General features: G+C 28.1%; 4 protein-coding genes across 4 annotated transcripts; 3 read left to right on the forward strand and 1 right to left on the reverse strand.

The window, feature by feature from the left end:
• Positions 1-336: 336 nt before the first annotated feature.
• On the forward strand, positions 337-3396 carry OCT59_018328 (uncharacterized protein; the record flags this gene model as incomplete). Its single annotated transcript, XM_066148710.1, has 13 exons — positions 337-366; positions 453-538; positions 820-830; positions 911-963; positions 1033-1181; positions 1256-1418; positions 1502-1906; positions 1992-2060; positions 2127-2171; positions 2251-2423; positions 2489-2683; positions 2763-2880; positions 2959-3396. The coding sequence occupies 13 exons, from the start codon at positions 337-339 to the stop codon at positions 3187-3189; spliced, it is 1728 nt and encodes a 575-aa protein (XP_066004611.1). The 3' UTR covers positions 3190-3396.
• A 3521-nt stretch (positions 3397-6917) lies between these two features.
• OCT59_018329 (uncharacterized protein) lies at positions 6918-7328 on the forward strand (the record flags this gene model as incomplete). Its single annotated transcript, XM_066148711.1, has 1 exon — positions 6918-7328. The coding sequence occupies one exon, from the start codon at positions 6918-6920 to the stop codon at positions 7326-7328; it is 411 nt and encodes a 136-aa protein (XP_066004612.1).
• Positions 7329-8519: 1191 nt separating this feature from the next.
• On the forward strand, positions 8520-9480 carry OCT59_018330 (uncharacterized protein; the record flags this gene model as incomplete). Its single annotated transcript, XM_066148712.1, has 2 exons — positions 8520-8681; positions 8956-9480. 2 exons carry the CDS (start codon positions 8520-8522, stop codon positions 9478-9480), a joined length of 687 nt encoding a protein of 228 aa, XP_066004613.1.
• Positions 9481-12199: 2719 nt separating this feature from the next.
• OCT59_018331 (uncharacterized protein) lies at positions 12200-13923 on the reverse strand (the record flags this gene model as incomplete). The annotated part of the gene is made up of 13 exons (XM_066148713.1): positions 12200-12213; positions 12292-12322; positions 12525-12539; positions 12618-12660; positions 12728-12764; positions 12833-12866; positions 12939-12970; positions 13057-13091; positions 13184-13219; positions 13343-13416; positions 13499-13533; positions 13722-13756; positions 13850-13923. 13 exons carry the CDS (start codon positions 13921-13923, stop codon positions 12200-12202), a joined length of 495 nt encoding a protein of 164 aa, XP_066004614.1.
• Between the last annotated feature and the right edge of the window lie 457 nt (positions 13924-14380).

Raw genomic sequence — 14380 nt, forward strand, 5'->3', positions numbered from 1 at the left:
ATAATGTCTCCAATGGAACTACTAAGCATACTCGCATAATCAACGTTACCCATATGATCCCTTATACACCAGTACTTGAATCCGTTGAAGAAAAGCCTTCCATTTCATATAATTGGAGCTTGAAGCAAAGAAGGGGTCACTCTACTCTTTATTCTGGTCTAAAGTCTTTAAATTCTAAATGGGAAAATCACTATGTAGGTTACGTAGGAACAATACTTGATAAGGAAGAAAAACCGGTTGAGTACAGCAGTATTTCAGAAGAGCTTAAACAATCTTTAAAAGAGCATTTATTGAAAGAAAGTATTTCTCCACTGTTTCTTGAAGATACAGAACATCATGGTCATTATGATGGATACTGCAAACATGGTAGGGTTTAAAATAAAGAATTAATATGCATGAAAAGTTTGTACCCTTTATTTATATATAATTCGCGTATTTTTTTCGCGACATAGTACTATGGCCATTGTTCCACTATATACTATGGGATACTGTTACTGATGGTCGCAAGGAAAAAACGTATTGGGAACAATATGTTAAAGTAAATCAAATATTTACTGACACAATTGTTAATATCTACAAGCCGGGAGATTTAGGTAGGTTGAATTCTTTTATTATTATCGCAGCAAGTTGTAGATTTTGAAAAGTCGATCAACATTTATTTATTTGCATAAACATTTATAGTAATTAAGTTATTTAAATTATAGTATGGATCCATGACTATCACCTTTTGCTTGTACCTCAAATGTTACGAGAAAGACTCCCCGATGCTGCGATTGGTTTGTTCATTCATGCACCATTTCCTAGCTCGGAAATTTTTAGGTGTCTACCGAGTGAGTTGATTGATTTTCATATTTTTTATTTAAACTGCTGAGTTGATCTAATCGTAATCAATAATTGATCTATGATATAGAGAGAAAGGAAATTTTAAATGGAATGCTGGGTGCAAATCAAATCGGATTCCAGGTATTGTAAAAATGGTACATTTATTATTTAAGATTATAAAAAATTTACGAGCTTATTTATTTATATTAGACATATTCATACTCGAGGCACTTTATCAGCAACTGCACACGTATTTTGGGCTATGAAACAACACCAAATGGAGTTGATTTTGAGGGTTCACTCGTATCTATCGGTACTTTCCCTATTGGGATTGATGTTGAAAGAGTTGAAGCCCAAAGGTATATAATAAAACTTAATGATTATAATGATTAGTTATTATGGAATTATAATTATTTAATTAACTATTCTTTAGGAAACATTCTGATGTTGCACCAAAAATGGCAACGATCAGAGAAATGTATGCAGATAAAAAGATTATTGTTGGCAGAGACAAATTAGATTCGGTTAAAGGCGTTATTCAAAAGCTACATTCTTTCGAAAAGTTTTTAGAAGAATATCCTGAATGGCGGGGAAATGTAAATATGCTAAAACTTTTTATAATAGCAAAATAAAATTATTATAAAGTATTTATTTATTTGATTTTTTTTTCAAAAAAAAGGTTGTTTTAATACAAGTTACTTCACCAGCTCAAATTGAATCACAAAAATTAGAGAAAAAATTGTCAGAACTTATTTCTCATATAAATGGCACGTATGGTTCTCTCGAGTTTACACCCGTCCACCATTATCATAATCATATAGATCAAGATGAATATTTCGCACTTTTAAGTGTTGCAGATATTGGTCTTATTACTTCTATACGTGATGGGATGAATACAACATCCCTTGAATATATTATGTGCCAGCAGGAAAATCATGGCCCACTTATATTGAGTGAGTTCACAGGAATGGCAGGATCTTTAGGTGCTGCTATAATGGTAAACCCTTGGGATTACAGTGGAGTAGCAAAAGCCATCAATGATGCCCTGAATTTGCCTGCAGAAGAAAAAAAATTTAAGCATATGGTAAATAATTATTTTGATATTATTTATTACACTATTATATATAAGTATTTCATTAAAAATAATTAATATTTATTACATTTTATAGCAATTATATAAACAAGTTACTAATCACACAGCTCAATCTTGGGCAGATTCTTTTGTCAAAGAGCTAATTGTAAGTTTAAACAACAAAGATCAGTCGAATGTCACTCCATATCTCGATTTCAAATACTTACAAAAGAAATACAAGGCTGCTAAAAAGCGATTATTATTATTCGATTACGATGTAAGCCTTTAAAGTAATTTCTCAATATATTCACTTTTTTTGAATTTTTTTTTTTTTAAACAATTAATTAATTATTTAGGGTACATTAACACCGATTGTAAAAATTCCAAGTGCAGCGGTTCCTCCATCTAACTTGCTTGAGGCATTAGGAGCACTTACTAGTGATCCTAATAATTCAGTTTGGATCGTTTCTGGGCGTGATCTAACTGCATTAGAAACTTGGCTTGGTTCTGTTAAGGGACTTGGTTTCAGGTAAATATAAGGACTAATAATATTTTAAAATAATGAATACTAAATTAATCATGTTTGATCTATAGCGCAGAACATGGAAGTTTCCTTAAGAATCCAGACTCTGATAAATGGATTAATCTTACAGAAGATGTTGATATGAGCTGGAAGAATGATGTAACGGAGATTTTTACATATTACACTGAAAGAACACAAGGGTCTTTCATTGAACACAAACGGTCCTCTATTACATGGCATTACCGGCAGGCAGATCCTGAGTATGGGTAAAGTATCATCATAATTTATAACTTAATTAAATTTCGCAATACTGGCTGCTTACTTTTAAATTCTTTTCGCAATTAGTGCATTTCAAGCTAAAGAATGTCAAAACCATTTGCAAAGTGCAATTCTTCCAAAATTACCAGTAGAAGTCTTATTAGGAAAGAAAAACTTGGAGGTCAGACCAACATCATTTAATAAGGTTGGTTTAGTATTTTATTTGTTATATTTTTTCATCAAGTAAAACATAGGAAAGTTTAATAAATTTTTATCCGACTAGGGAGAGATAGTAAAACGGTTATTGATATCTCATCCGGATGCAGATTTTGTATTCTGTGCTGGAGATGATCGAACCGATGAAGATATGTTTAGAGCATTGAGAAGATCAGAGTTATCAAGTGATACCTATTTCTGTACAACAATCGGTGCATCTAATAAGAAGACGATGGCCGGATGGCATGTGAATTCACCTGAAGAACTAATTCGGTTTATGCAGAAGCTGAACGAATGAATTAATGATTTTTATGGTAATCTAATAACATTAATGCAGAAATGACAATTTAATATAGCACACAAATTTGTGTAATTATTTAACATTTTGTTAGAAAATAGTATTATAAATAATTATTTAAGAATGAATGAATCAAATTAATTTGTATAGCAAATTAATTAATAATATTAAAAAATTAGTAATAAAACAAACTTAATTATTTTAAGTACGAAAGGGGCGCATTAAATACTGTACTTGGCCGGCATTAAGAAACTTATTGTGTAAATCGTGTAACAATAGGATTTTACAACACCATATATGATGTATCCGTCCACTCAAAATCCTGACCCCAAAATGTCATAATCCCAACATCCCATAATACTGATTTCTTTTAAGATTTTTCATTTCGGTATTTTGAATTTCGAGCTTATGAAGTGTCGGACTTATGAAATGTCGGGATTATAATATCGATTTCGTACTAAACCTTTTAGGCATTAAAAATCTAAAATATTTTTTTAATCCTAAAAAAAAATATCCAAAATATCAAAATTCAAAATATTGTTCATTAACTAAATTAAAAATATTTAGCTAACTCCCTCAACAAACCAAAACCTATCCTATTTATATTTTTCTAAACTAAATAATTCTTTAAATTTTCCACCTAAAATTTTCTACTGAACTATATAATAACCATTTTACCACCCGTTATTTCCTTCATTATTTTCTCGAGTTAAATACCCTCCATCACTACTATATCCATTCTGCTCTTCTTTTTCTTTTAAACAAAATATCTTTTATTTTTTGCACAATTACTATAATTATTATATTCACAAACTTCATTACAATAAATTTTCCCGTAATTACTGTAAACAAATTTTTATTTTCCTTATTTTTTTGAAAAATTATAAACAAATCCTTTTTTGAATTCTTCTACTGTCGGATAAAGTTCTTTTCTCCAATTCTTATATTTTAATTCTAAATGTGATTTTCTAACATATTCATCAATTTCATCTTTTGATTCATCTTCGTATTGTTTTTCGATTCTTGGAAAATTATTAATATTATCTACCTTTTTTCGTTCTTCAAATATTTTAACATTTTCTTGATAATATTGATCATTTTAAATTTCTCGTTCACATGCCCATTTTCTTTAACAATGTTATGTTGGTGTTTAAAGCAAATGACTTCTTTTCTTCCTGGGCTTATTTCACATCTACATTGTTGTAATATGTCTTCATTATCATTCTTCTTTTTTCCATTATTATTTTTTTCTCCATTGATTTCTTCAATTTTTATTTCAATTTTACATTCTAAACATTCTAAACTCTTTTTTTCTCATAAATAAACATTTTTCACAGATTCTCATCCATTTCTTTTGTTTTAATAAACAACTTTGTTTCTTTATCTTTTATTCCAATTAATTCTTTAATCTTTAAAATTTCCCTATCAATTTTTCAAATTTTCATTTTTATATAATTCTACCTTAACATAATTCTTTCTTACTTCCCATTGTATAAACTCCCCCAAGTTTTATAATAACAATTAATATAATATTCTCTTTCTTCTCCTCCACATCCTTTACAAATAATTTTTTCACCCTCTTTTTTAACCTCTTCATTTTCTACTTCTTTTTCCTTTCTTTTATTTAAACAATTTTTAAAATTTCTATTACATTTATTACATACAGTATTTCTCTAAATTTCTTGATTTCCAAATATTACCACTGGTACTCCATTACTGTCTTCTAATATTTTCTAAAGCATTTCTTTCAGCTAGAGTTGCAATCCATCAATCCATAAATAAATGTATTTCAGCCATTTTATAAATATTAAGTCAATAAAAAGAATTTTTTTTTTTTTGAAATATCTATCAATATATAATATAATAAAAAAATTTGTCTTCAAGAATAAAAGTAAAGAGAAAATTAAAATGGATTAAAATTTATTCAAATCAAATGAAAAATCAATGTATTAAATGGTAATTTTTTAAATTACTAGATTGTACAGTTTTAGCATTTCTAACTAGTTTTTCTTGTTTAGATTTTTTTAGCTCCTTTTCTTTAAATCTTTTCAGCTTTTTTATTTCTTTTTCTTATTATTCTTCTTTTTCTCTTTTTTTTATACCTGTTCTTTTAATATTTTTGTATTCTCTTATTATCTTATTATCTTTAAATTTCTTATTATTTTTTTACTTTTTTTCTTCATTTTTTCTTCTTATTTATTAGTTATTTTATTAGTTTCTTTATTTCTTAATTCTTAATCCTACTTCTTTTTTTCTTTTTTTTCTTCTTTTATTATATTATATCCAGCTATTATAATTTAATGTATTTATTTCTTAATATAGCTTCAATTTTTTTTTGTAATATTCTTTTTAAATATATATTAACACTTAAAGTTTTAATACTTATATATAACTTTATTATTGTATTTTTTCTTATTCTAATATCTATTACTAAATCTGTAAATCACTTGTTTTAATATCTAAATTATTCCTATCCTTTTAATTCCTTTTATCAAAATATATTCTATTAAAATTATATTAATAATTCATTTATTATTTCCATTTTTATTAAATATTTAATTTAATTGTATAATTAATTTTGTCTATTTCTTTTCCTAACTTCATTATATTTACAGTATTACTTATGTATATTCAATTCAGAAATTACTATCTTTTATTATTCTCTTTTAATATACTATTATAATATTTCCTATACTATTATTTAATATATACATAATATAAATTATTATTCAAAAAATCTATTTGTTTTTTTACTCCAAATTTCCAATATCTATTATTAATTCTTTGATATTTCTTAAATTATTAATTATAGTATTTCAGTTACTTTTATTAATTTTTTTACTATTATTATTAATTAATTCCTTTATTAATTTTTATTTAGTATATTCATTTAATTAGCTAATCATAAAAAAAAAATAATAATAATTGGTTTATTTTAACAAGTATTAATAAAAAGAAAAAGTGATTTGTAAATGGATTTGTAGAAAATATAAAAGACCATTAAAAGTAGGATAAAAATTTTTATATAAAAATTTTTTTGAAATAAAAAATAAAAAACTATTTGTAATTTATAGGAAAAAAAATCAGAAAAATATAATATATATAAAAAAGAAGATTATTTAAAAAACAGTATATTATATATTTGAAGAAAAAAATACATTATGTATAATAGAAATAGCAATAAAAAAAATATAATATTATAAAAAAAGAAAATATATAACAAATTATTTATAGTGATAATGTATATTTTTTAAAAATTATAGTAAAAGTATATTAAAAAAAAAAAAAAAAAATTTAAAAAGTGTTTACAATAAAATTAATAGACTAAAATATTGATAATATGATTATAATTATAGAAAAATTATATGAAAAAAAAGAAGAAATTAATAATCAATAGTAATAATAATAATAAAATATATTATGATAGAATTTTTAGAAGAAATAAAATAAAAACTAATTTACTTCAAGAAAAAAAAATTTATCATTATAAAGTTTAGAATTGAAAATTTTTTCAAATTTTTGAAAAAAATAAAATAAGTATTATATAAAAATTATTATTATAAAAAAAAAATTTAATTGTAATATAAATATAAAAAAAATAAAAATAAAAAATATAATGTTTATTATATTATAATAAATAATACATCAAAGAACTCTTTCCAATGATCCACATGTCCATTTTTTAGCAGAAAAATAATTTTGTTTTTTTTCATTTTATAGCCTAAAATATGGCACACCTGGCCAAATACACTAATATTATTGACCTTGAACAGGTTACCAAACGTAATATTAATAAAAAGAATTTTTTTGACATCCTATGTATTGCCCTTCAGAAAGTAGAACTTACCAAACCAACCGCTATTCAAGGATATGTAGAGCGTATTTTACCAACTAAAGAATACAACAATACTGAAAACTTTGTTAAAGACTATAGATCCGTACTTAAGGAACTTGGTGTTAAGAATGAAGTTCAACTCACCTACTTGTTGTTTATTCTCGCCGCTGTTGCTAACGAGTATGAAGTCTCTTTGAAGAATTACATTGAGAAAACAATTCAAGAACAAGTAGTGCAGTTTGAGTCAACAGAATTAGCCAATGATACGCCAGTATCAACTATACATGAAACCGAAATTGGTTAATTTTGACCTCCGAAATGGTTGAAATGGTCAAAATGATTTCGACTTGAACCCCTCCAAAAATCAAAATGGTCGAAATTACGTCATAGTCATATGATTTTATAGTAAACAATAATATTAAAATTCAAAGTTAACGAACTCCGCATCCAGTGATTCGATTTTTATGATCTTTACACGGTTGGATTCAGCTCATCGAGAGGATTCCAATGATATGTATTTCATATTTGTAGCATCAATATTGACGGAGTTATTCACGTTTAAAATTTGGTATTAAATAGTCTTATAATTTTTATAGTAAACAATAATTTTAAAATTCAAAGTTAACGAACTCCGCATCCAGTGATTCGATTTTTATGATCTTTACGCGGTTGGATTCAGCTCATCGAGAGGATTCCAATGATATGTATTTCATATTTGTAGCATTAAGATTGACGGAGTTATTCACGTTTAAAATTTGGTATTAAATAGTCTTATAATTTTTATAGTAAACAATAATTTTAAAATTCAAAGTTAACGAACTCCGCATCCAGTGATTCGATTTTTATGATCTTTACGCGGTTGGATTCAGCTCATCGAGAGGATTCCAATGATATATATTTCATATTTGTAGCATTAAGATTGACGGAGTTATTCACGTTTAAAATTTGGTATTAAATAGTCTTATAATTTTTATAGTAAACAATAATTTTAAAATTCAAAGTTAACGAACTCCGCATCCAGTGATTCGATTTTTATGATCTTTATGCGGTTGGATTCAGCTCATCGAGAGGATTCCAATGATATGTATTTTATATCTGTAGCACCAATATTGGCGGAGTTATTCACATTTAGAATTTTATATTAAATTATAATTATAAAAATCATATAACTAGGATGTAATTTTGACCATTTCGACTTTAATTTCGACTTTTGACCTTTCCAAGTCAAAATATTTATACTTTTGGGCTTTAATTTTGACTTCATATATAGTATCAACAGAAGTACAGCCGATGGAAACAGAAATTTTTGATAATGTCAAACATCAATTAATGGATGTAGACTGTGACAATCAAAATAATGAACACCAATCAGAGAATGTGATTGCAGAATCTTCAATAAAGAACTCTAAAGTCTAAACAGAGTTCCACAAAACTGAACGCCAAAGCCACTCCCTATATCCCAAAAGGAAAAGGACATACTGTTACATTTGCAGAAATGGCCTCCAGGAACCTAGATACAAGCAGTAACTGTGATACCTTTCTGACTCCACCTGGTAATAGGCAAAAAGTTAACATGACCAAGCATTCAGCGTCCAATAGCAAGACTCAACTAGCTAAGAATAAACAACAACACGCTCCTCCAAAAGAAATACAATCAGTAATAACTGGATATGATCCAGTACTTAAGGACAATGTTCAGAAAATTACTTTATATAATATCCCCTCAACTTGAACTTCTCCAGCATCTTGAGAAATGGGATCACATGATTGCTTTCGAGACTAAACGTCAGAAGAAATATTTAACGATCACTGTCTTTATCGACTTCAATGAGTGGACTATAAGTCTATAAAATCAAGAAGTCTGGACCGCTCCTTTAGAAGGACTTCTTGTCCGATGGTATCCTGCTAACTGAAATCTTCAACAAAGAAAGGAAAGAGAACGATTTCAGGCTGTGGTGAAAGATTTACCTGGAACTGTCACCACTTTGATGCTTTATTCATTGGATCCTTCTCAATCACCTATATTCCATTTGGGATGCAAAGCTTTTAAGGTGGTTCAAGAGAAACGTACCTGCAAGCTTATCACGTATTATGAAAATTGGGCTGATTTGGATAAAATCATGAATACCAAGTTGAATTTGCAAGAATATAAAGGTGTTTGGACTAGGTATTTCTCGCTTCAACTATCTAAAGGTTGTAATCAATCACTAAGAAGTGGCCAAAATCAAAAACAGAATCGAAACAGCGGCACAAAGGTTGTAACAAATACTACAGATAATAAGATTAAGATGAGCAATCCTATTGGAAAGAAACACATATTTTCAACTTTAAAGAATATGAAAAAAGGGTTGGATGGTAGTGAATCTGGCAAACTAACATTATTAGCAGAAATTAGATCATTCCTAAGAAGGCTTGAGAATGACGGGATAGTGCAGCGCCTTGGTGACTATATGTAGATTTGTGGTTACTAGTCGAAATAGTCCAAATCGGCTAGAAATCAGATGTCCGATTTTAGGCTGAATTTGGTGATAAAGATGGCCGATTTATTAATTTTGGAAAAGTTCTGATTGGCAGGCCGATTGATGCCGATCAGAATATCCAAATTGTATCTGAATTGCTTAGTATTTTTAATCCGAATTGTTTAAAAAAATATATTCATAAATTTACCGAATTTATTCTGAATTATGGTAAATTTGTGGCAAAATTTTCTGAATTGCAGTAATATTTATTCCGAATTGTCATAAAATTTATTCCAAATTATAGTAGAATTTATTCCGAATTGTAGTAAAATTTATTCTGAATTGCAATAAAAATTTATTCCGAATTATAGTAAAATTTATTCTGATTTGTAGTAAATTTATTCTGAATTGTAGTAAATTTATTCTGATTTGTAGTAAAATTTATTCTGATTTGTAGTAAAAATTTATTCTGATTTGTAGTAAAATTTATTCTGAATTATAGTAAAATTTATTCTGAATTGTATCACAAATTACAGTAAATATTACATATACATATAAAACAATTTCACCAAAAATCATCCCAACTTTCTAACAAATCCGGTATACGTTAAATTCCTTAATTCCCATTCATTTCTACAAATTGGAAACGATTTTCCTACAAAAAAAAAAGAAAAAACGTTAACGTTTTTTTTCAAGTTTCAAGTTTTGAAAATCAAAACATTACCTGTAGGATGACAAATCTGAGCCGATTTCCCTAATAAAATATAATAAAAAAAAATGTTAAATTAAACATTTTTTATTAAGTTTCGTCAAAAAGTTTTGAAAATCGAAACTTAACCTGCGGGATTCCGGTATCCAAATTGGAGCCGATTTTCCTGCAAAAAAAAAAATAATAACAAATTAAAAAACGTTAAAATTAAAGCTCCGAACGGGTCAGTTTGGTCCGGATTATAGACGGTTCGGATTAGAGCCGAAATCCGTAAGAACCGAACCGAAAAACCGGCGGTTCGGTTCAGTTTAATCCGATTTTCATAAAAATGCGAAAAATCGAATAGCCGGCCATCTAGTGATCGTATAAATTCGAGCCATATATCATTGGATTCGTCTCGACGAGACGCGTCGAATGGTGGTAAGATCAGGTCTCTAGCATCGATAGATCACACGTTAACCCACGCTAAATGATTTATAAATAATTGGAATTAGCAAGCTATCTATCAGTGCTATAGACATGATCTTAGCACCATTCGACGCGTCTCAGTGAGACGAATCCAATGAATATAAATTCGTTCGTGTACGACCACTGGATGGCGAATAATATCAAGTTTCGCATTTTTTTAAAATTTTCGAGCGTTAAAAATTAAAAATTCCGATACATGAATTTATTCGTCGCCCAATGGTCGTACAAATATGAAATAGGACTCATTGGATTCGTCTCAATGAGACGAGTCGAATGGTGGTGAGTTCATGTCTCTAGCATCAATAGATCGTAAGTTAATTCACGCTAAATGATTTATAAAAAATTGGCATTAGCAAGCTATCTATCGATGCTAGAGACGTGATCTTACCACCATTCGACTCGTCTCATTGAGACGAATCCAATGAGTCCTATTTCATATTTGTACGACCATTGGACGACGAATAAATTCATGTATCGGAATTTTTAATTTTTAACGCCGAAAATTTTAAAAAATGCGAAACTTGATATTATTCGCCATCCAGTGGTCGTACACGAACGAATTTATATTCATTGGATTTGTCTCACTGAGACGCGTCGAATGGTGCTAAGATCATGTCTCTAGCACCGATAGATAGCTTGCTAATTCCAATTATTTATAAATCATTTAGCGTGGGTTAACGTGTGATATATCGATGCTAGAGACCTGATCTTACCACCATTCGACGCGTCTCGTCGAGACGAATCCAATGATATATGGCTCGACTTTGTATGATTACTAGATGGCCGGCTATTCGATTTTTCGCATTTTTATAAAAAATCGGATTAAACCGAACCGAACCGCCGGTTTTTCGGTTCTAATACCTGAACCGAACCGAACCGAATTTTGAGCCGGTTTCGGATCGGTTCCCCAGTTTAGCCCGAACCATTCGGAGCTTTAGTTAAAATACACGTTTTTTTATTAAGTTTCGAAAATATGAAACTTTACCTATAGGATTGGCCAATTCAGAGCCGATTTCCTATAAAAAATATAAAAAACATTAAAAATAAACGTTTTTTATAAAAGTTTCAAAGTTCCAAAGAACTTTGAAACTTTACCTATAGAATTGGCCAATTCAGAGTATATATGAAGTTGAAATTAAAGCCCAAAAGTAGAAATATTTCGACTTTGAAGGTCAAAAGTCGAAATTAAAGTCGAAATGGTCGAAATTACATCATAGTCATGTGATTTTTATAATTATAATTTAATATAAAATTTTAAACGTGAATAACTCCGTCAATATTGATGGTACAGATATGATATACATATCATTGGAATCCTCTCGATGAGCTGAATCCAACCGCATAAAGATCATAAAAATCGAATCACTGGATGCGGAGATCGTTAACTTTGAATTTTAATATTATTGTTTACTATAAAATCATATGACTATGACGTAATTTCGACCATTTTGACTTTTGGAGGGGCTCAAGTCGAAATCATTTCGACCATTTCGACCATTTCGGAGGTCAAAATTAACCAATTTCGGTTTCATGTATAATTCAGAGCCGATTTCCTATAAAAAATATAAAAAATGTTAAAATTAAACGTTTTTTATGAAAGTTTCGAAGTTAGAAGAACTTTAAAACTTTACCTATAGAATTGGCCAATTCAGAGCCGATTTCCTATAAAAAATATAAAAAATGTTAAAATTAAATGTTTTTTATGAAAGTTTCGAAGTTAGAAGAACTTTAAAACTTTACCTATAGAATTGGCCAATTCAGATTTCAGAGCCAATTTCCTATAAAAAAATATAAAAAACGTTAAAATTAACATTTTTTATTAAGTTTCAAAAATACGAAGATTTTGCTAATCAAAGCCCCACACTTTGGTGTTCTGGACCTACAAAATTAAGAACAAACGTTAGTTAGCGTTCGTTAAAATAGAGTAAATAAAATAAAAAATTTTGAAGGTTCATACCTTCGGAATGGAAGACCGAAATTTGTCTATCGGCTTTCCAGCCCTACAAAAAATAAGAATGAATGTTAGTAACGTTCGTTATATAAATTAATAAAATCTTTCAGTTTTACCTTCTGAAACCTGACCGAGGAGATTTTGCCGATTTCCCTACAAAAAGGAAAAAAAGTTAACAGTTTTTTTAAATAAAGTTTTGAAAATTTTATTTCAAAACTTACCTGGAATTCGGTATCCAAGCTTCGGAGCCGATTTCTTACAAAAAATAAAAAAAACGTTAATAAACGTTTTTTCATTAAGTTTCGAAAAGAAACTTCGAAACTTTACCTGTGGATTGGTATCCAAATCAGAGCCAATTTCTTACAAAAAAAAAATAATAAAAAATAATAAAAAAAACGTTTTTTTATTAATTTGCGTCAAAAAGTTTTGAAAATCGAAACTTTACCTGCGGGATTCCGGTACAATTTGGAGCTGATTTCCCTGCAAAAAAAATAATAAAATTTAATAAAAAAACGTTAATTTAAACGTTTTTTTATTAAATTTCGTAAAGTTTCGAAACTTCGAAACTTTACTTGCGGGATTCCGGTATCCAATTTGGAGCCGATTTCCTGCAAAAAAAATTAATAAAAATAACAAAAAAACGTTAATTTAAACATTTTTTTATTAAGTTTCGTAAAGTTTCGAAACTTCGAAACTTTACAATAATGTTAAAAAAAAACGTTTTAAAAAACGTTTTTTTCAAAGAAGTTTCGAAAATATTTCGAAACTCATCTGGAATATCAGCGTCCACGTTGGAGCTGATTTCCTATACAAAAATAAAAAAAGAAAAACGTTTTTAATATTAAAAAACGTTTTTTAAGTTTTGAAACATATGTTTTGAAACGTACTTTTGGAATTCGGTATCCAAGTAGGAGCTGATTTCCTATATAAAAGTATAAAAAAAAAATGGTGAAACGTTTTTTTTTATAAAGTTTTGAATTTTTTTTTGAAACTTATCTGGAACATCGGTATTCACGCCGGAACCGATTTCCTTACAATAATATAAAAAACGTTTTTTACGTTAGAAAACGTTTTTTTTATAAAGTTTTGAAGAAATTCTTCGAAACTTACCTTTGGAGTTCGGCATCCAAGTAGGAGCCGATTTTCTACATAAAAGTATAAAAAAAAAATGGCAGAAATGTTTTTTAAAGTAATAGTTTTGCAAAAAAAAAATTAATAAAATCAGAACGTTAACTAACGTTCCGATTGAAAATATTAAATGAAAAGTTAAAAAATGTTTCGTAAAAAATAAAAATGTTAAAAATTGGAACATTATTTCTAAAAAAAAATCCCAAAACGTTTAAAACCGTTTTGTTTAGGAATGAGGTTAGATAAAGATAAAGTTTCAAAACTTTAGTTTAAATAAAGTCTAAATTCGGTAATAGATCAACTAATTGATAAACCATTAAATTTACTGTGGCTGCGGCTTGCTATATAAGTTGATTTTGAAAAATCGTTTATTCAATTATTTACATTATCGATATTCTACCAATTTTTATAAATCGACCATAAATCATATATGTCAAAATTTGAATAACTTCTGAAATTGAACCAAAAATCTTCCGAACTTTTGCCAATTTATCACATGACTGAAAGTTTTGATTTCGACCAGTGCAATTTGATATAAAAGTGCTATAAATCAGACAATATTAGGCTAATTTTAAGCTGATTTGCCATTTGTCCAATTTTTTTTTGATTTCAATCAAAAATATGATAATTTTTTGCTAAAT

This window comes from Rhizophagus irregularis, chromosome 27 (genome assembly GCF_026210795.1).
Source record: "Rhizophagus irregularis chromosome 27, complete sequence".
Lineage (NCBI taxonomy): Eukaryota > Fungi > Glomeromycota > Glomeromycetes > Glomerales > Glomeraceae > Rhizophagus > Rhizophagus irregularis.